The 22856-nt window shown below is 41.1% G+C and overlaps 1 protein-coding gene across 9 annotated transcripts in view; it reads right to left on the bottom strand.

Annotated features, from left to right (window-relative positions):
• Nucleotides 1–1667: 1667 nt before the first annotated feature.
• Nucleotides 1668–22856, bottom strand: part of opa1 (OPA1 mitochondrial dynamin like GTPase) — a 43152-nt gene continuing 21963 nt past the window's right edge. For 4 of the 9 annotated variants that reach the window (XM_030433204.1, XM_030433207.1, XM_030433205.1 and 1 more), the window contains 2 exons: nucleotides 22398–22508; nucleotides 17740–18495 (listed from right to left, as the gene is read on the bottom strand). In XM_030433204.1, the coding sequence (XP_030289064.1) occupies nucleotides 18167–18495; nucleotides 22398–22508 (440 nt within the window). In that variant the 3' untranslated portion in view covers nucleotides 17740–18166. Of the gene's footprint in view, nucleotides 3488–3700; nucleotides 3775–17739; nucleotides 18496–22397; nucleotides 22509–22856 lie in introns of those variants that run through there. The other 5 variants (XM_030433209.1, XM_030433211.1, XM_030433212.1 and 2 more) reach the window with 3 other exon arrangements.

Below are 22856 nucleotides of genomic sequence, written 5' to 3'. Positions count from 1 at the left end.
TGACTTTTCCCCCTTTTCTTTTCAAGGCTGCTACAAAGTCATTAGGCTTTTTTTTCACTCCTTTTCCCTTGTTTTTAAGAAAACAGGGGAATATAATAGCCACACAGAAAATAAAAAGTTGACGTGAGGCAGTTATCTCCATGTGTAAAGCCTCAGGTGATGGGAGGGAGGAGGAGGCCTGCCCGCCCCCCCTCTACATCCATCTCTCCCCAGCGCACTGCCCTCTGAGCAATGTGGAGATGAAGTAACAACCAGGCTCTTGTGAAAGACGAGAGGATGCCCAGGAGTGGAGGACCTCTGGACTCTGACTTATTAATCAGTCAGGCCCTCAGCTGCCTGCCTTGCCTCTCCCCTAGCCGCTGCCTCAGGCTGCAACATGTCCGCAGCCTGCTCCAGGTTGAGATAACAGCCTGCAGAGTTAAATACTCTGAGGGGTTGTTCAGACCTGGGGCAGAGGCCTCCTCACATCAGCACACAGGTCATTGCATCCAGAAACAACCTGCTGTAGGATAACAGCAGACTAATGGAAACACACGTATGGGCAACACAACTCTCCGAGGACGAGAGTGAAACAGCTGATGGCGTTTGACTTACCAGGTTTTTATTTAAACCAAAACATCTTGATAACTATCAGATGAAATTCAGTATCTTCATCCATCAGCCTCAGTTGTTTGGCTCTAATAAGCATATTGTTAGGATGCTAACACAAGATGATGAACATGGAAAACATCGGCATGTTAAGCAGGTTATTGTCATTGTGAGCACGTTAGCATACACTGTTAAAAAAGAGCGAACCTCAAAGGGCAGCTAACATGGCGATCGTGCGTTATTCAGACTAAATGTTCAATCTCGCCCTTGGAAACACCAGCTAATAAAATCATGTTACACCAAAATCCCAAATGTAATGGAGATTCAAATGTTTTAAGATCACTTTGATACACTCCATATCAATGATGGCTCAACAATGAGCTGTTTTCAAGGTCAGGAATGATTTTTAAAGGGGCAGTTCACCCCAAAATCAAGTTTTAATTTTCCCCCTCACCCACTTGCTCATGGATGTTAGGCTAGCTCAACCAAAGTCAATTAATTAATACTCACACCTTGCACTGTCACTAGCATGAGCCTCTTGTCCAAGAGTAAATGCACACTTCGTTCTGTAGGTGTAGTTCACAGTAATTTTACAAGCATGTCTGTTATTTAATGTTTTTAATTTCATATTCTGATATTTCATTTTTGTTATCATGGCTGTGGTTAAATAAATAAATAAATCAAGTAATTAAATAATTTCTCTCTAGTTATTACCATGGTTACTACCATATTTGTTTCATCCAGCGCAGTATCACAGCATGTATGTAAAGTCAGGGCATTGCTGTAAAATAACAATGCTCAGTCAGTCTTTCCCTGAATAAATAATGGTACATGGATGAAAGCTCCTTCAAACTAAAGTTGACAATTGTGGAGAACTCCGAGATTATTAAATACTGGCAATTTCGGTCAACCGACAGGACCCTGGCCAGCACCTAGAATTTTCTACTTCAACTTAAACATTAAGATTTGAAAATATTTCCATAATAATAGGGCAAACTGAAAATCCTTTATTCTCAGAAGCTAGACACCTTGAGATGAGACCGAAGAAAGGGGTATAACAGTGACTCATAAAGCTGACATGTCATGAAAAAAACTCATTTTTATTTGTCAATTTTTATTTCCACTTTTTTCTTTTAAACACAAATTTAATAAATAAAGCACATCTGATGGGGTACACCATGCAAACATTACTTTCTACAACATAAAACATTTGTTTTTAACCAACTCACCAATTTTCTGATACACAAGTGTGTCACTCTTCATACACGGTGCTGTACATGATAGTATCTCCATGACTTTCCATTAACTTTACCTGTACAGAATGGACAGGATACTATATATTTATACCCATATACACATGAAAGAAAAGTTTGGGCTAACGCAGTGTCTCACTTGCCTTTCAGCCAAACATCAGAATGTTTTTCAAGCTGAGGAGTGAGGTTAGGTCTACATGGGTGATGGAAAGAGTCCAAATGATGGAGATGCAAATGCAGAGAGTGGATATGAGATGGGAATGAGGAAGAATCACAAGATTGGGAGCAGTGCGAAAACATCCGGCCCCAGACAGTGACTTCAAAACGGAAGTTTAAAATCACCTACCAGCATGTACGATATTTTCCTTTTTACTTCGCTTTGGAGGACAATTCCTGCTCATTTAGATGTACCCAGACAGGAAAAGAGAAGTGTGGGCACGGACATAACTGACCTAATAAACAGATGGAAATTAAACCTGGTGCAGATTGAAAATTAACTGAGAAAACCCACCTTACCTCTAAACTGGTATTCGTATATTTTCAAAATGTTACCATGACAAATCTTTTGTTTATTGATGGTGTTATATGACTGATGAGAGACGAAGTCCAAATTATTAGCACATAATCTGTTAAAAAACGGCAGCACTTTAATTCAATAATGTGTCTAAGTCATCTCTACATTTCTTGAATGTCTAATCATATTTTTTTCTATGTATTGGTTGTTGCTTTATTATCTGTCGGTTGCAACATGGGGACAGAACACATGAAATGTTAATGTACAACAAGGGAAGTGCAAACATCACACAGACAAAGAAATAAACAAAAAGTAAGCAATGTGCATTTGGCAAATGAAATTGTCAAATAAACCCCATTCCATTGAAAAAATAAGAAATAAATCTATCCATAATATTGTTTCCAACACCTTACGATTGTATCTGGTTAATGAAGAAGGATGAGTGTTGACTGGAGGGAAGCTGCATAATGAACCAGGTAGATTTAAGGTGAGAACACATCTCATTCAGGGGGAAATGCAGAGTACAGCTGCAACCTGGAGAGATAACTTAAGTGCTTTGGGATCCTAAGTGCAACAAAAAATAAAAAGAACTTGAGGTGGTGTCATGGCGTAATTTAGGAGCACCAGGCGAGATTAAGGTATGAAACTCTAACCTATTTCACCCACCAGGAAGAGTGCCAGTGGTGTTTCTTATCACAGAGATCAGTGTGGATGCATACTTCTTAAATCACATACACAAACACCATCAGCTTAAGGAGGAAAAAAATAAATAAAAAACCGGGGCGAAAAACATGTGAGAACGTAGAGTCTCATTTATTGAAAATGAGAGGTCAGGTGTGTGACAACAACTGTGCAAGCTTCTCATTTCCCTTCAGCTCTGATCGTGTCTGGGCTCCTGTGCACGAGTCCCGCTGTGAAGCCCAGGACAGTTTGAAAAGCTTGAAAACTGTTCCTCCATCTTGTCTCTTGGTTAAGGTCCATGTTTCCATCAGCGTCAAAAGCGGGACAGGGAGCCAAGCGATGGATTTTAAAATCAGGTGAGTGGTGCGGCAGGGCCAGGGGGGTGATGACGGTCATTTACAGATTTAGTCGCTTTGTTCAGTGCATTTCTCTGTTGTGATCCATGAATCTACTTTCAATAGTTGTGGGTGAAAAGGAGGGAAGGGGCAACAGATCAGATATACAATACCTGTAGTACACAGTTTTAAGATCTTAACATATACTATTATTTAACAGATCAATTTGTCATTCAACAATAATTGTATTGGAATGCTTTGATTTTACTGCGCTGCAGATGCTAATTTCATAACAAGTAAGTTGTGCTATAAAGTACAGAGACAAATACCTGCTTTTCTTATTTCTCCTTGTGAAGAGCTTCTATGAAGGCTTCAAGTTTCTCCTGGATCTCACGAACTTTCTCTGCAGGAAAACACAAAGTAGGTTGATTAGTCAAACTCCTGAGAAATACTGAAAATATTGACAAAAAAACCCAAACACTTGAAATAATGTCAAGTAATTGATTAGTTGTGATTCTAGAATAATGGAAGGCTTTTTGAAGAAAGAATACAAGAAACCATTCAATTCCACGGATTCATAAATATCTTCTGCTTTTCTCCTATAATACCGAAACAGTTTTTTGATCTACTGAAAATGAATCAGCAACTACTTTAATGTGAAATTGTTTGTCATTTTTTTTAAACGGCTAAATTAAACAAAATTTTAGATTAAAGTTTCTCAAATGTGACGACTATTATGTGTTTGTAATCATGGTAAAGCCATCATCTTTTGGTTTTGATTGAAAAAAATTGCAACGAACGTGTTTACAGGGCGAATTTGTAAGAAAGTTGATTGAGTGTCATTCTTAACTTGTCAATTACTGATGCTTTGGGTTGGTGAGAAAATAATCATTGCATATACATTAGCAATCACAATAATCATTGGTTGCAGCTCAAGTCAGATGAATGTCTGCTTTTTCGACTGTTGGTCTGACAATGCAACTCATGTGAAGGAAAACTATTTTCTACGAGTATACAGATCAAACGATGTCAGGTCAGGCCCATGTAACTGTAATATAACTGTTAAAGGCCTAAACATTTCCAACTTTTGCTACTTTTCTGGTTGAGCATGAAAACACAAGTACTAAATAAATGAAGCAACAACAGGACGGGTAGCAGGCTGTACATTTGGTTTAAAATAGGGGAATAATTAAACCATATATCTCATCCTGACAGTAATTTCACGCAGGTGGAAATTCCCTCATATTTTTTCACCAAAACACCAGATGGTCCCCTCTGACACTGACAGCCAAACCTCAAGGCAGACCTCCATCACACATCTCATGGTGAAGGCTTGTGTGCCCTTTCTCAGTTAGCATAGACCACATCAAAGCTCTTCACCCTCCCATTCTCATGGTATGTACCTCACGGGCACGTTGCTAATGGACAGAGGGAGACGCCATAACAACAACATTTCACATGAAAGGAGGGGAATCTACTGGAAAAAACAGTCAGTCACCTCTCTTCATGAATACACTCCTATTGTCCAGAGACTGCATAAGACGAGCAATCCTTCCACCCAACATGTACTGTCACACGAGACGAGTGAGCCATCTGAAGCAGTCTTAATCGCTGATTAAACAGTGGCTGAAGTAAGTCTGTGGGCCAACACAGAAAAAAGGAAGCTGTGGCTCCCAATGCCAGCTGCACCTCCAGGCATGGCTGGCTCTCCTGCTTCCCTGTCACCCTCGCTAATCTGTCTGGATCTCCCCCAAGCACAAACTCAAACACCGGCTCTGAAGAACAAACTAGCACTGCTCCATCTTGATCAATCAGCCACACGAGATCCATAGGCGACCTTTTGTCAATTGTTTTCCTATGAGGAGGCCCAATGAAAACAGTTTTAAAAAGACTTGTCCGTTTTCAGGGGGATGAATCATTGTGGCCTGGACCTCAGAGCAACAGTGTCCTGAGTGTCCATTTCAGGTCGGCACAAAGGTGATGACTGTGTGCGTGCTTTGGGGTGAAACTAAATATCGTACTCAGGGGCTTGTGCGCAGCCCCCTTTTGATGGGAGCACGGCTGCCGAGGTATCCTTTTCCTGACGGGGGAAAAGCACACGGCCGTGAGAGACCCAGTCACACCCCCACACACGTCTTGAAACACTAGCAGAGCTGAGAAGTGCTGGATAACACACACACACACACACACACACACACACACACACACGCACGCACGCACGCACGGGAAGGAAAAATTAACTGACAGGCAGAAAAGCTTTTCCCTGAAACACGCAGACCATATCACCTCAATGTCTGGAAAACCAGCAAGAGCTATACAGTCATGCCACCTCCACCTCTTTTAACCTTCCTACACACTCTGCTGCTGGCAGGTGGGGGAAAAAAAATTCCCGGCCTTTGATACTCTTAACACGCTCAGGCAAAATGGCAGGGCGTTAGGTGGAGATTACAATACCTAATGGAGGCATTAAGTGGGCCTGTTGCGGGGCATGCTGACAAGTCACTGCAGCAGGTGTGGGGTTGAATGAAACATAACCCCACGGTACGCCATTCCAACATACAGCCGACCGCAGGGCACAGCTCAAAGGCAACTGACAGAGTTCAGCCGCGTGGGCTGTGTGCCTGACCACAGGACAACATAGCTCAATCCAAGCCAATCAGAGCAGGATTACCAACATCTGTCCGACCTGAGGAGAAAGAGATGTGTGGTACAAGGGGTGGAGTTTTGGTTGGTGTTAGAAAAGGAGGACTGTCAGATCATCAAAACATGGGAAATCCCCTGGCTCAGGCTTCAAAGCCTCTAGCGGGTTTTAGATGTGGCTGATGATAAGGTGCTCTGTGGAGACTGTGTTTCAGATGCAGACCGATAAACACAGGTCAAACATTAAGGATGCTGCCAACTGTCGGGCAGCCACGACAAGCTCTGTGGAATCACTGGGTAGCAGTGGTCCAGATTAAGGGTCTTGTGATAAGAAAAGACACAGGTTTGATTCCCCAGATTGTCTGGGAAAATCTACAGTGGGAGGCTTAAATTATTCTGCTTTATTTCAACACCTGCTGCGGAGGCAACTATTGATCCAGAGCTTCAGTGGAGTACAGCACAGAGCTGTGGCTCTTGTACGGAGTGTAAATCCTCCTGAGGCTAATGTGTGCCTATACAAATTTGACTTGTGAGACCCTTTAATCTTGGGACGCAGACATTAGAACTGCATGAAAAAATGAGCAAAGTGGTGGTGCCAATGTGGCAAATAAAGATGCAGGATTGTCCAGGAAGAGCCAACATCATCTGTAATCACACTTGGCTGTACTGTGATTTCGGTACCATTTTTTATTAATTGTGCAGCCCTACTGACAGACCTCCAAACGTCTGGATCTGTTACTAAAAATGGACATCTTGGATCGAATTTTCATCATCTTCATGTGAAATGCCACCAAAAACTTGCTTTGCTTCTTTTTTTGGGACAATGACCAAAACCCTTTGTTGTCTGTGTGTCCGTCACAATGCTAAGAAATTTACCAGCCACCTATCCTGATATATGTTTTAGTTCTAGCTAGGTTTTACTACTACACAATTAGAGCTCCACTATGATATTTTGGGGAGGAGGCAGCCAACCCATGGACTATGTCCTTACAGCAGGATGCTTAATGACTTTGAAATGAGCCCACAGCAGCTTTTAGGAGCCCAGGAGGCCACCGTTGAATGTGAATGGCGTCTTTCAGAAAAGCCAATATTCTGTGGATAAAAACTGTGAGAAACAGATATCTATTTCCCCCAGCACCATCTGTTTGCCACCAAAAGACAGCAGAGAGAGGAAGAAAAGGCCACAACAAGGCTTTCTTTTCACCGTTCTGTGGAAATGCAACAAAACACAGTGGGCAGAGTCACCACTGGCGGTTCCTCACTGAGCAGCAGTGGGAGTAGCGATCTAAAACTCCATTTAGGCCCCTGTTTACCTAAGAGATGAGCCCCAAAACACAGACATTCAACCGCTCACCCCTTTATCTGGTCATGAATATTCCCATAATCCTCTGGCCTCTATCCCAGAGGCCCCTTCTATAAAATGCTGGGTGTTGTGCGGGTTGGTGCGGGTGGAGGGACTGTCGCCCATTGACAGAGAGAGGGAGAGAGTGAGGGGAGCCTTTTTCCTCCCAATCCCCCCTTTCAAGGCCTTCTCTCGGCTGATCTCCACATGAAATGATATCTCATTCACTCTCACTCTGTAGAGTCCTCTAAGCCTGCTACGGCCGAAGCGCTGGCGGAAGGAGTCCTGAGCCACAAAGCCTTTAATTGACATGTAATTAGACTGTGAAACTGCGTGGCCCCGCTGGAGAAGTAGCCAACAGAGGTGAGGGAGAACTGAGGAGAGCAATAGATGAGAGGACAGGGAGGTCTGCAGCTTCAAAAAAATATTCCTCTTACTCCCCTCATCCACAGACCACTGTTCTGTAACAGAAAGGGTGGCTGTTATGGAAAAGTGACGTTTTCAGCGGATGAGGTTTGGTGCAAAGGTTGAGGCTACTTTAGCATGCTGCTACTAAAATGTGCTACTGACAAGCTCACAGCATGGTCACTGGAGAAAGTGGGGCGCAGGGTTTGGTTCCTGTCCCAACCTGTCATCATTCACAAGGAAACTTTTTATATCTCATGACGGCCAGGGTCAGCGTGTAGGTGGGGACACTGAACGTTTAAATGATCTGCTGTTTCCTTCTTTGAAAGCTGATCTCTTAATGTAACAAACAGAAAAGCCTTCTTCCTTAGCATGCTGCTTGATTTGTCACTAAATCTGGATTGTCACGCTATAAAAAAACTGAGCCATGGGAGACATGGGCTGAGGGAGAGCGGAGATGTCGACGGCCCCAACGCCATGTCGGTGACAGAGCAATGAATCAGCCCTCGCACTCACGGCTCTTATCTAGAAAACAGATGCCTGGGACAGAGCAGCCCAACCTGGGGAAAGACATACATAGGTCTGAACAGGTCAAAGCGTGGGGTCGGCCAGAGGGCAGACTAAACAAAAACAGGGTAAAATCCTTTGAAAAGAGCCAGGTGACGACTGTTGTTGGTCTATGTGGTGCTTCTGCCTTTGAAAAGCACATATTTTACAGCAGGGGTTATAAAGATGAAGATTGGATGTGGTTTTAGCTTTAAGCCTGATGGTTTCAACTGAGGAAACAGCAGATAAATACTGCTGATGCAACACAGACTAGCTGATACAGTTATTGTCCATGCCCTTTCTTGAAAATAAACAGGGCTGAGACAGTAAGTCTGCTTATGACTTATAACGTGGTGTAAATCACATTTGTCAGGAGTCCAAAGCTTTCCGAGACTCACCTCTTGCAGTCAAATGGAGCCCTGTGCTGAGGCTAAGTGGCAATCAATCTTGAGTAACCACATGGAGATGCCTGGGGATGTGAGGCTGACAGGTCTGGTTTAAACTGAGATCCCACCATAGTCCCTCAGAGAACTCCCCTCTGTTGAATCAGCCACAGGTGTCTGAACCCAGTTAACTAATGATGAACTCTGGAGCAAGCATACAACGCACCAAACACGCTCAACTTCAGCCCTGCTGATACCTGGACATAAATGGGAAGAATTGATTTTTAATTACCGTCTTTCAGTTCCTTCTTGACATGGCACTGACCCCAAACCAGCCGATCAAACAAGACGACAGAAAGAGATAAGAAAGGCAAGCTCTCCTCTTCCCTTTGCTGCCCTCAGGTAAATCCATGTTACCAGCTGCTCTGGACCCCACACACACATACCGTCACATCCATGTAACACTGAGGAGACACCTGGAATTCCTTTGAATTCCTCGAGCAAAAAGGCCTGTTCAGGCCCAGCGGCTGGAGTCACTGGACAGCAGGTGTTAAGTCTTGCACAGACAGAAAAAGTAGTAATTCTGCCTCAGAAAGTGCCAAATCTTCCCTGATAAAGGTAACGTTACTACATTAGAGATTTTAAAGAACTACTACATATTTTTTCTCCAGAGTCAAAAATTAATAAAATTCATCATCAACAGATAGCTGATGTTTTTATGCACTACATTAAGTAGCATCATAATTTCAGAGATTTTGGGCATGTGTTAATGTGACTGGGCTGTCACAATGACTTCTTCTGTTGGATGATATACTGTCCCACAAATAATTGCAATTAACAATATTCTTGCAATTTTAAGAATCTTTTATACTTTGTATTTAATATTATAATCGCATGGTAATACAAGTACATTGTTCCAAAGAGCAATTCATTTTTAATTCTCAGGAATATTTAGACATCGGAATTTGGTTGTGAAATACATCAACAGTAGAATGCATACCTACTACTTAGGCCCAAAACCCCTTATGTACTCACTCATACTTAATAACCACCTAAATACGCCTAATATGTTTCAATTAGATCCAAAAATGCCCAATCTCACAATGTTAAAGAAAGTAAGAGAAAAATTCCTGGTTCTGTCCCTTTAACTGAATTCACACCAACAGTTAAAGGGTAGTTTTGTGTAATACTGCTAGCAAACTAACAAACCAACAAATGGACATGATTAAAACATATCCTAACACCACAATAACCAATACAATTTTCCTTATCTTACTCTCCAATAAGACTCTTGGAATCTGTTACCAAAAAATGCATGTAAACAGAACAATTATTGTCAAACTCACATGTACATATATATTCTAAAGTTAAAGTAATTATTGAGACAGGCTGAGGTGTGATATGTTCTTGTATAATATAATTGGACAATTCTGATGCAAGAAACCCGGACTAAGTCTCTGATAATTACCTTACAATAACACACAGCAAACACAATTTTTTTTAGTGTTTTTTTATCTTAAAATTAATAATGAAAAATCAATTTGTCCTACCTGAACAACATTTTCTCAGCCACAGCCTTTTTTCAATAAACAAGAGCCAGATTTCTGTTTATTAACTTCACAACAATAAATCAAAAAGAGGGTGAAAGCTTAGGTTTGCATTTTTTCACCTACAACAGAGAGGGGAGTATATGGTTTTCCTATTACCTCATCCTAACCAGCATCTGATGTCAGCTCTGTGTGTGTGTGTGTGTGTGTGTGTGTGAGAGAGTGACAGCAGGATCAGTGGGAATGTCTCCCTGGTGGCCACACTATGCTGGAAACATGTGAACAGAAGCTTTGCTGAAGTTCCCCTCCCATTACACAACTCCTTTTCTTTCCTACTTTCCCACACTTGCCCTCTCTTGCTCCCTGAGGAGAATGAAAAATGGCTTCACATCCTCCTTCATAGTTTTTATTCCTTTATCACCACTTCCATTAAAGCCTCTTGATCGGTTGTCATCTAAAACACACAGCTCTTTTTCCTTGTTTCCTCAGTCCACTGGATTTATTTCCGAGTTTGTGTCTAGGGAGGAAATTCAGAAGCAGCCGCACCACCTGCAGATGGTGTATCAGCCAACTAGCCCGACTGTAAATGGTGTTACAGCGACATTGCTAACATCTGGTAATGAGTGGTATGGTTCAAATGTTACCAACAACTTCAAAGTTAGCCATTACCTGTTTGTTTTTTCAAAATAAGCTATTTAACAAAGATACCTGAGTCTTTGATTGGCGCCAGTTTCAACAGTCGCGCCCCCCGGCTACTGATCAACAGCTGTATTATCAAGAGTTTGTCAATCAGAGCTTGGATAGCTGCATATGTCTTAGAAAGACATTCCTGGCTGTTGACATGAGAGGCAGGATGAATGAACCAGAGTCAAGGAGGAAGCGAGAAAGACGGGCAGGGAATAAGAGGAAAGAGATGGATGATGGAAAGTGGAAAGTGACTCAGGTCATGACTTTGGTAAATGGAGGCAGGTGGCGGGTGGGAGCTTCTATGGAGGGAGGTGAAGGAGGAAAAGAAAGACAAGCCGAGGTGAAAGAGACTCCTGTGTTTTACAGTGGTTTAAAAAAATATGTAAGGATGAGTATAACAGACAGAAGACAGATGTGAAGAGGAAGTGAGTGTGGGAGAGTGAAGGAAACAGAAGAGATGCCACATGCTCAATTTAAGTCTCGCCTCTTATACTCCGTCTTGCGAGAAGAGAGGGTCGAGATAAGAGATGGTTAGAAATAGTAAGCACAGCAAATAAGAGTGGAGAAAGGAGCAAGTACGAAGTTCCTTCTTCACAACACAGTCCATATCTCATTTCAAACTTGTGCATGCCATTTAAAAAATAGTTCTATAGTTATGCCAACGCAGGCCTCTTTGTTTCAAACAAGCCTTATCCAATATCAAATAAAATATACAAATCCATGAGCACCAGATTTTTATTTGGATCCACATCAAATTCCCCGACTCATAGATACCAGCCCCTTTTTTTCCATCACGATCCATGCAATATTCCCTGAGAAACACTCAATCTTACAACATAAAAGTGTTTATGTTAATATCCTTGATCTGTCCCTTTATCTAGATTCGCAACAAATGTTAATGGGGTCTATTCTAGGTCAAGACCCATCCTCCATGCAACTTTTGTGGAAATCTATTTAGTAGTGTTTGTGTAATTCTGCTGACAAACCACCAAACCATCCCATGAACATGGGGCAAAAATATAACCTCTTTGGCAGAGGTAACTAACATTAACTGTCACGACTGTAAATAGATTCTGGATTTTACTTTATTTTTATTCCTATTTAATTGTATTGATGTTGAATAACATTTTGATTCCTATTTCATGCTGTATTTGTGAAGCAATTGCCAACGCACATTTTTTGTATGCCTTCAAACTTGGCTAATAAAACTGATTCTGCTTCTAATTCTAAACTGGAACAAGGTTGGGTACTTGGACATTTAAGACAGGACCTCTTCAAAAACTCAATTTATAAAAAAATCAAATTTCTAAAACTAAATACATAAAGTATCAAACCAAGGGTGGCAGGAAAGATGCTGACTGTTTTATTTTATCAGCTGTCACTAACCTAGCAGTAGATTTTGTGCAAAAAACTTGCTGAAAAACACATTTATAAATGTTTTATGGTGTTTGCAATAGTAGGAAAGTAGGAAGTATATTAACCTCAGAAATTGCTTTCACACAACATTAACAGCACAAGATTAGATAAAACGCAGGAGGGGCAGCTTCAACTGTGCCAGTGTTATGACAACTGTGCATCTACTGTTTGTGTACTTAATGCTCCCAGGGAGAAAATGGATCATTTGGCAGCAACTCTGCAGTCTGAGGTTTCCTCCAATGTGGTAAAAAAACAAACCTTATACACTGCCAAGCCTGCTTAGTTTACACAGATACAGAGAGATACTGATGACCAACTAGTGTCTGTTTAATTGAGGGACAGACAAGATAATGGCAGGAAGAGTGGGAATGAGTGTAAGAGAGGGAGCAATAGAAAAAGACAAGAGCAAAAGAATGAGAGATATAGAAGCAAGCCAGTGTGACAGAGAGAGTGATGTGAAAAAAGACAACAACAGAGAGAAGTGTTGATGGAAAAACAAAAACAACAGAGGAAGTGATTGAAATTCATAAAGGTCAGATTGAAGTAAGAGTGCATGTAAGGGCAGCAGTCCCCAATGTGCCGAAGAGCAGACAGTCTGCCCGCTAACTCACTGCATAAAAACACCCCCACGTTCCAAAACGCAGAGCAGTTGACCCAGGTCGTGTCTACTTTGATGTGGATAAATTTAAATTTCCTTTTTTCATTGTTTTGGCTTTTTATACATAATAAGATGGCATTTTCGATCGCTGAAAAAGAGAATTTTCGAAAAGAAACTATGTACAGTTAAGAGCTATTATTGATGACACAGAATTGTGTTGTAGTGTGGATGGTGAAAACTTGTGTCAATGTTCAGATACACAATAAGATACTGTCCAAACATCTGGTAGTAAATGGGGAAACCGTTGTGTATTAATTTATAGGTTCTATGTTAATATAGCCAAGCAGCTGTTGACTTGGACGGCAAGGTTTTAAAAAGTATCGATACTTTGACACCTTTTTAATACCGCTTGTTTAAGTTTTATAATATCCTCATTGTAGTAGTATTGGTAGTCCAGAAGCTATAAAGATATTACTACACAGATACTATCATTAATACAAATGTGTTGATACGTGTTACGTGACACTGAGAGGGTTGTTAATTTAACGCACGAAAGAGAATATGGTATACTACTTTGTGTGTACCTGTTTGTTTTGTCATGGTTGTCATGGTTTAAATACTAATATTGAATCAAAGTTTAAAATCCTGGTATTTTGACAAAGTTAAAGGTGCAACCTGTAAGGATTTTAGTTTACAATGTTAAAAAATCTGCAGAAACAGTTTTGGCATTAACCAAATATGTCTATGTAATAGATATCTATTGAAGTTAGCGTGCTTACCAGCTAGCCCCTGGCCCCTTTGTTTAAGAGCTGAATTCTTACATATTGCGACTTTGTAATGGCATAGTGATTTGATTAGTGCTGTCAATGCAGCAGTACTGAAATTTGTGTTGTAAACTGATAGAATCAGTTGTAGTCCTTACAAAATGAGTGTTAAAATGCACCATTTAATTCTCTAACATTTGAAATAAATTGTTGTGTTTCTTATTTTGATATAGACGGTAAACAGAAAAAATCTGAAAACCTTTTAACATCTAATTTTTTTTCTGAATTGAGTGTGGGCATGGCCTCACTCAAACAAAATGTGCAAATTATAAAAAGAGCCAAAGATGCTCAGGCCTCTTTCCTGCTTCATGTGTAAATTAATTCAGGAGAACAAATTTTGAACAATTGGATTCAGCATATGTGGGTTAATTGTTTCCATTTCTTGCTGGGTGTTTAGACAGCTTACAGGTAAATAGTCGTCAATATCTTCAAAATAATCTAGTTTCCAGAAGCAGAGCCATAAAAGCAACATAAGATATGAACATAACTTAACCTTATAAAGTCACTCAGAAAAGTTGAACCAGCTGTCAGATCTGTGCAAGGCAACGAGAGCATTGACGACCTATACTCCTCTCCCCTCTGGACACAGGCACATGTGCACATAACACCTCAGGACGATACGTCATCCCTAACAGAGGAGCACTTCTCATTGAGCCCTCACTAATCACGCTGCTCAAAGGAGGAGGAGGAGGAAGAGGGGATGAAAGGAAACAAAGTAAGTATGAGGCTGAGAGGGCATTCCGGTGAGCAAGCCCAGACAACCAGAGCTTTATTGTATTCTGCTTCCACACGAGAGAAGGGAAAAGGAGAAAGTGACTGCATGTGCAAACATGCAAACACTTCACACATTATCACTGTTCTTGAGAGCACCTTCTGTTGACACCTTTAATTCCTTAACCCTCAAACAGCCTAAACACAAAAGCTGAAATCCATATTTTTTCTGCACACTGATGCATTCATCTGTGGCTACAAGCCTACAGCGAAGATGGTGAACACATTGTAGAAGGTTGTATGTAGGCCAGGTGTCCATTTGAATTAGCTCCTGCGAAAACCAAACAGTCTGAAAATGCATACACTGTAAAATGCTTTACTTAAAGCATAATGTGAACACAAACCCAAAGCAGGAACCTCACTCTAAAAATGTTGACTGTCAAACAGATCTTTGTGTGGACGAGACAAGTAATGTTTCTGATAATGTAGAATCAGTCAGTGAGAAACTGATAGAATCTTCTTTGGTGTGCTGCAAGACACACTGGATAACTAGGGCTGTCAACGAATTGTATTCTAAATTCGAATATATATTCGAATACAAAAACCCCCCCCCAGAAATTCGATTGTGAAAATTAATATTCGACAGTGGAAAAAAACACATCAGCGGCAGCTTTGCGAATGGGCGCATGGCACGACGGGTCAGGGACAGGTCACAGGAGTCGCACTTGCAAGCGTCACACTGCTGAAGTGAGATGCGACAAAAACCATGGCAGATGCAGATGGCAGAGAGAAAAATGATATGGCATAAAGTTCAGAGCCCAACTCCGCAGCAGAGAGAGTGGTTTGGACTCCAAGCAACCTAAAAAGCCCCACTTGGAAATACTTTGGACTTTGGTCAGTAGTCGGCAAAAATGCGGAGCCTCAAGATAAAGTTGTATGCAAGCTGTGTAAGCTGTGTAGCTTACCAATCCACCAGTAGCAACATCGACTTATATTTTTCACTGCCCGCCACAAGCTCTTTGTCTGCAGCATGACAAGAGGCGTGCACGAATGAAACTTGCTTCGTTCATATGCAAGGACATGAGGCCGATCAGTATCATTGATGGCACGGGCTTCAGAGAGCTATGATAGTCCTCACTTGGTAGGCCTACAAAAACATGTTCTCATAAGAATATGCATCAGCATATGTATGTGTGTGTGTGTATATATATCCATCCATCCATCCATATACACACACACACACACACACACACACATATGCTGATGCTCAATCTTGCATTCCTGACACTGGTAGCATTTAGTATACTAGTCTTTTATATATAGACTATATACTAAATACAGCACTTCGTCATGGTCTCTCACATAAATGCTTTACCTTGACTAAGGCTTAAAGTCAACAACTGACCTCAAATTCACACTGAAGGAAAGAGCTGATGTAATAATGTGTCAATAAGAGCCGCAATGTGTATGTGCATGTCCGCGGAGGTGCTCGTGGCAGTGCACTGTACACACGCTGATAAAAAAAAAAACAGCCAGGAACTGCTTTTTTTCCCCCAGTATGGTGGAGCAGAGAAACAGGAAAGAACAATTTCTGCGATTTACACAGCAATTTACCAACACGTTGTAAGCAAAGTGAAAGGCTCTGGGTCACAGGGAGACAAAGAAAAGAGCATACATCAAGGTAACATGGGCTAAAGTCAGAACTTATGCAGTGTGAATACAAAAATGGTTTTAAAATATAAGCCTTGAAGTTAACATAACCATTAAATCTCACCAACAGCTCCCTTGAAAAGGAGTCAATATATTATAAATAACAAATGTCCCATATGATATAATTTGCTGACACAAACCTTTTAGCAAAATGGAGCAGTCAGGATTTATGCTCATGAGGTTCAGGTCTCTGGAAGCTCACAATATTAAATATGACATCCAACACCTCATAAAAGTCTAGTAATTCTGGACACTTTTTCAAAATCAGGCAGCTCTGCTTTACCCAGTACAACACACACACACAACACAACACAACACAACTTGTACTAGAAGCAATGAAGCAGCCAAGCGTCATCCCAGCAGTCTCCAAAGAGGCCTGAGCTTGAACATTAGGCCTGGGCTCTGCTCCAGAGACGGCACTGTGCCACAGAGCTGGTCTGGCACACGCTGACAAACGCACACACACCTCTTCTGCAATATACGTTGTACCCCTCATTAACGGTGTTTTCACGCTCTCACTTACTGACGCACACACCTGACCTTTGTTTGTAACCTGAGCGATTCTGAGCCTGCCTGCAAGTGCAGGCAAACAGAGATTAACAACGGACCGCCCCTGGGCACACATTTCTGCCTTTGTTAAGTGTGTTTATCCTTTCTCCTGCCTCTTATCTATCCCTCTTTTACCTTCTCTCTTCCCTCCTTTTCCAAAGTAGAGGTTGTCAGGTGAAGATGGGGTCTACATTTTGTTGCTTGTCGTCCCCCCCCCCCATCCGTCAAGGGAGAGAGGGTCAGTTGGGCAGACTTTGACAGAGGCAGAAAAACAGTAACAGAGAGTTGGAAAAGAAAGCTAGACAGGATCAAGTAGCCTGTGGTATTAGCCGGTTGACCTGCGGGGTCAGGCCATAGTTTGGGCCTGAGGCAATCTGAGCTGCTGTCTTTAAAAAAAGGGAACAGCTCTGAGGAGTACGGTTGTTTCATAGAAGGACAAACAAAATCCCTGTTCCTGTAGAACATTGTATGGCTGGAAAAAAACATGTGCCAGTCCTATCATGTGCCCTAACTTTGAATAACTACAGTAGAAATTGCAATAATAACAGGTCCTCTGAATGACAAGCCTCATGTTTAATGCCTGCCAACAGTTAAAACATGTTTGAGTAAAACACATGGGATGTATTTTGACCATTCCAAAGTTTCTGCTGACACAACTCTTTAGTGTGAACTTTGTGGCTCAAAAGACTTTTGAACCCTCAGAAGCTTGCTCACTTTGTGCTTTGAGGCGTGTCACAGAGTCAGTTCAGTCTAGACTGATGGACCCACATGTCCACGCCCACACACACGGGCCTGGGCGGCATTACACAGACAGGCCTGTACAAAGTGTCAGAAAGCTAATGACCCAGATCCTCCACTCACCCACTAACTCAACCTGACAGATTGACAAAGCTAAAACTCTGAAACATACATTTTATGGGTAGGAGGGAAGGAAAAATCTGACATCACCATAAAATTAGGGCTGAGGCATGCTGAGAGGTATATGTAAAAAATATTGAAATAATGCAGGGTTAGAACATTTTGAGCGGTGTTTAATTTTATACCATCCAGCTGAAAACCAGAGAGTTTACAGTTCATGGCGCACTTCTAGGTTCATCTACAGCTTTTCTTCAGCTCTTGTTTCATTTTTCTTTTACATTACACAACTATTGAAAAATAACAGAAATATTTCTGACATCAAAAGTGTGGCTGTGGCGCTGACCCTTCTACCCTCCAACTCTTGGCTGCTTGTATTGATGCAGATGTAGAACCTGAAGCATTCTGTGTGCCACAAACAAAGGAAGGAATTGTTAAAAACCAAACACAGGAGATTCAGCAACCCTTTTACAAGCCGTTTTGGCACTGAACCAGCTTTATTTCAGTTGCTGCTACCGATTACAAAAAAAGAAAACCTACTTAAAAGCTATAAAATGGAAGTGACTGAAAGCTGAGATTTAATCAAGAGCAAAGTTTACTGTTCCCATGCTGGACCCTATGAGCCAGTGAGAGGCTATGCATGCACAGGTGTGTTTCCACTCCCATGAAAGATTCCAACCACATTCCCACATCTATCAGTGAGCAGAGTCTTTGGTGATGGGAAGTGGGAATGTCATGCCTGTTTGGGAAAGTTTGGGATCGACTTGCCGTATAGGATCTGCAAGGCCAGGCAGGTCTGGGCATTCCTGACCGAGTTTGTGTGGAATGGAGGAAGGACTGTGTGTGTTCTCTCCTCTCCCCTAGGCGCACAAAAAAATCTGACTCCACTGCAGAGGAAGTGAACCTGTCACCTGCAAAATAGACAGTGTGTGTGTTTGTATCTCTTACATACGTGTGTCTCCATGTAGTCTGAATGTGTGTGTATATATCGGCATGCTTGTAATAATACTCATGTGTAACTTTGGATGTTTATCTCCTTAAATGCATAATGCATGTCTGTGTTTACACTGGTAGTCACACACACACACACACACACACACACACACACACACACACCCACACCCACGTGTCATTCCTCTGTCAAACCTTACAACATGAGTAGTCAGGAAGCCCAAGTGAAAAAGGGAAACAATAGGGATTGTGTGCACTTGTAAGAGCTTAAATAAATGTTGAACAGTCTTGCAGGGTTAATATCTGAATGTCTGAGGCCGCAGCAACAGCCATCATTTAGATTCTGCACATAAATGCCAACAATATCTGGCAGCAGGAAGTAGACAGCAGGAAAAGACTTCTCAGGGCCAGAGGGCAAAGCAATTCGATCTGAATCCTGTCACTACACAACCTGTCAGAAATATGGCTAATGTACACGTCATAAAGTCAGGGTGTCTGTCAGTTGCACAGACAACACTTTTTAAACTATCTAAATTCCATGTGGAATTGGATTCAAGATAAATGTTAAAATTAAGTGACTATAACTGTCTGAAACTAGCCAATGACAAGCCCTGAAAATTCAAACTTCCACAGTAAAAGAACCATTCAGTCCTGAATATAGTAATTTAGCCAATGATTACAAAAATCATGACAAACCGACAGTGACATAGACAGAATACTGTGGCCCAGTAACTTTCAAACTTGATAAGCCGAGTACCACCTGAGAAAATATTAGGCTCACCAAGTACCAACATTAAGACCAACATAACATACAGTAAAGTGGACCTACTCTATTCAGTTATAGACCATTCACGCAGGAGGCAGGTTTATTAAGCTTATTTTTTGTTGACTGCCATAGCCACAGTGTGCAGACATGCTCCGTTCACCATCATCAACTTTGGTTTCTGCAGGGCTGTTGAAAATATTGTTCTCCTGATCTGCAGTTCCCTTCCTGAGGCACATTTGTAGTGTTTTTGAACCTCTCATTTTACCTCGGTTATCATCTTGCTATTACAATTTAAGTTTAGCTCATAGTGAATCATGAGTGACATATGTGCATACATGACTACATAGAAGCCTGGAACAAAAACATTCCGGGACAGTCAAAACTTATTTTAAGTTTTATATAATTTTAGGTATTTTTATTTCATATTCTGTAGTATTTTAATTGTATTGTTTTACTAATTTTCAAAACTTATTTCTGGGGTTCCTCTCCACAGTTTAAAAATAGTGGCTGTAGGTACTTCTACTTCATTTCCAACTACTTTACAAGCACACTTGTGTGTTGGCTATTCTAGTATCAAGGGTGTTTTTTGTTTCTTTTTGTCACATCAAGGCACAGACCTGCTTTGTTCTGTGTGGTTTAAAGACATGCACACTAATTTCTTTAAAATTCTTCATAACAAAGACATTGCAACAACAAAACTGGAAAACTTGCAATTGAAAAGTCTTGTGCACATGAGAATGACAGACTTGTTTGGGATAATGTTTTTTTGTACACATATATAGCCAAAGGTTGTGACACACTTATTCAAATTTTTTAAAATGACTTCTAATTAGTGTATTGAGGGCAATTTAATGTTCTTTAATGTAGATCATGAACACGTTAACCCAAATGCTGGATTGGATTTGTTGGCATAAAAGAGAGATTAGTGTTGTGTCTGCAACTTATACTTTGAGGTAGGTTTCTAAATAATGGTTGGAAGTGTGTGTGTGTGTGTGCCTTTGAGTTGACAGGAACTGTGATTATGTGTGTGTGTGTGTGTCATACAGAAAGTTCTGAAATGGCAGCAAGCTTTGCGTGCTGCTTTTTGATAACAGACTTTGCTGAACGAGCACAGTTTTGCTGAATAAGACCAAAGCTGGAGAGGACTCAACCCTCATTGTATGAGCTGTTAATAGGAGCCTTCAACAAGCGGGCAGGTAAAAATTAGCAGATGTGTCGGACCCACCCCCCAGATAAGTTCTTCAAAACTTACTTACAGTGCAGATATAGTACATTTGCACAGTTTCTGAAAACACAACATATAGTGAACACTCAAATGCTTTTTAACCAATGTGAGACAAATTGCTGTCGTCCTTTTGCGTGTAGATTTACGCAAAGGCAACAGCACAAGTGCATGCAGGTTTCCCACAGATCATGCTGGGGGGAAAGGAGGAGATTGGTAACCTGCTTTTATAGCCTCTCCACAGACGATTTTCTGGCATGAATCCTGGGCCAGCAGGGAGAAATTGGGCAAGAAATTATCATGTATAACACTCCCAACTATTGCTGTCGGAAGCTGCTAACCAGCAGTGTGGGTAATGGTAGATAAATCGAGATTCAGATAGCTAAGGAAACACACAATATGTACAGGTCTGGTCAAGTCACTGGTAGCATAGTCCTAGATTGTTTTGTGATGCATCGGTTCCAAAGCAGAGAAATCTTCTCTGTCCATCTCTGGTTGCCATTAACAGCAGGCTCAAACCAAGACCAGAGCCATAGTGGTGGGTCTGACTCATAGAAGCCCCACACAACACATAAACACGATGATATTATGTGCTTGGGCTGGCTCATGACCTTTGAAACACAAGGATTTTCCAAATTATGGCTCATTTACTTAAAGAAACTGAGCAACAATATTTTCCTCAAAACAAACAGACAGCAATACAAATCCAATACTCTTACTAAGTGCCTCAACATTGACTTTTTTTTAAAGGTGGTGCAACCAATGAAGGTGGCCAGTTGTCTCTTTTTGAAAGTAGGTTCTCTATCATTTTATCATTTTTAGTGGTTGATATCTGTATTTGGAAACTAATATTTTCTCTTAAGTGACTAAAAGCATCTCACCAAATTCAGAGAGATACCATTTAGAAAAGCAAGAAAAATCTAGAGCATATACTTTCCAGCCTAATCTAATGTCAAACTCGATAGCCCTGCCTCACTCTAAATGTTAAACCACCCATAACTGCTTAAGACATTTCAAGATCACTAATTAGATACCAGCCACCTAAATACACCTGATTTTCCTTTATCAAGATCAATGCATTAATCCCTGACAAATTAACAAAAATGTCCAAAATGCCCTTTCTGACATTGTTAAAGAAAGTGAGAAAAAACTTCCGCATCCGTCCCTTTATCTGTTTTTTGTGTAATCCTGCTGACAAACCAACCAACCAAGGTCTTTACATAACCATGTTGTTAACACTGTAACCAACAATAACCATGCTCTGATATATTAGGGATGTCACCAGGAACAGGTACAGTGCGTTAAGTATAAGTATAGCTTCAACCATACATGTTCAGTGTACACATATTGGGATGAGCATAGTGGGTTGAGATTTAAAAGCAGATGGAGACCATAAAATGATGAACTTCAAATTTTAAAACCAATCCAATACCTTCTTAGAGTAGTGCATACCAGTCCACACAACTCTGTTCACAATGTGGCAGCTTAACTACTTAATAAGAAATGCTACTGAGTGCCTGAGAGACGAGCAACAGTCTGCCTTAAGAAGAAGCTTTAAAAAGCAAGCTGCCAGCTGACATCTGAGTTATTTTATCAATCTGATGTTTTAACTGAGTGAATACTATATCAGACTACTCGATACCATTTCCTTTAGCACTACTGCCACCTACTGACAACTACAAGATCTTGAAACTTGTAATCAGTACAAGGCACTACAAGTTGAGAAGAGCCAATAAGACACTAACCAAAGGGACAAGCTGATTGTGACAAACTGCCTCCTTTCTCATTGTCACTTGGGATCAAGTGTATGCTTGTGTTTTAATTATCAACTCATTAACATTCAAATCACTGTGCTGTAAATCTGTGTGTCTTACTGAGATCCTCAGCCAGCTGGACACGGCGCCCTGTGATGAGGTGGCTCTTCCTCTCCATGTCCTCCCCGAAGTCATCCAGCACCTCCTTCACATTTTTCTCCAAGCGACGCACTGAGAAGACAAACACACACACACACACACACACACACACACACACACACAGCATGACATCAATATTTAATCCAAAAACAATCAAATTTTTCTCTCTGTTTTCCCATTGAATGATATATATTGTCTATTGTCACAATAGGCGTTTGGGAGTATACCCGTAGTAGGACCAATGTCATTTTCGAATGGTTATTGATGACCTGGATAACAGGTTATGGATCTTGGGTGGATTATATCAAAGTCCAGGCCAAGAGTATTGGTTGCCCAGTTGCCCTAGTTGACCAAATTGAGACCACTTTGAACTACATGGTTTCATCGTGGGTCCTCATGGTGATCATTACTTTTTGAAAA

This window comes from Sparus aurata, chromosome 11 (genome assembly GCF_900880675.1).
Source record: "Sparus aurata chromosome 11, fSpaAur1.1, whole genome shotgun sequence".
Taxonomy (NCBI): domain Eukaryota; kingdom Metazoa; phylum Chordata; class Actinopteri; order Spariformes; family Sparidae; genus Sparus; species Sparus aurata.
This window is presented reverse-complemented; position numbering and strand designations above follow the sequence as displayed.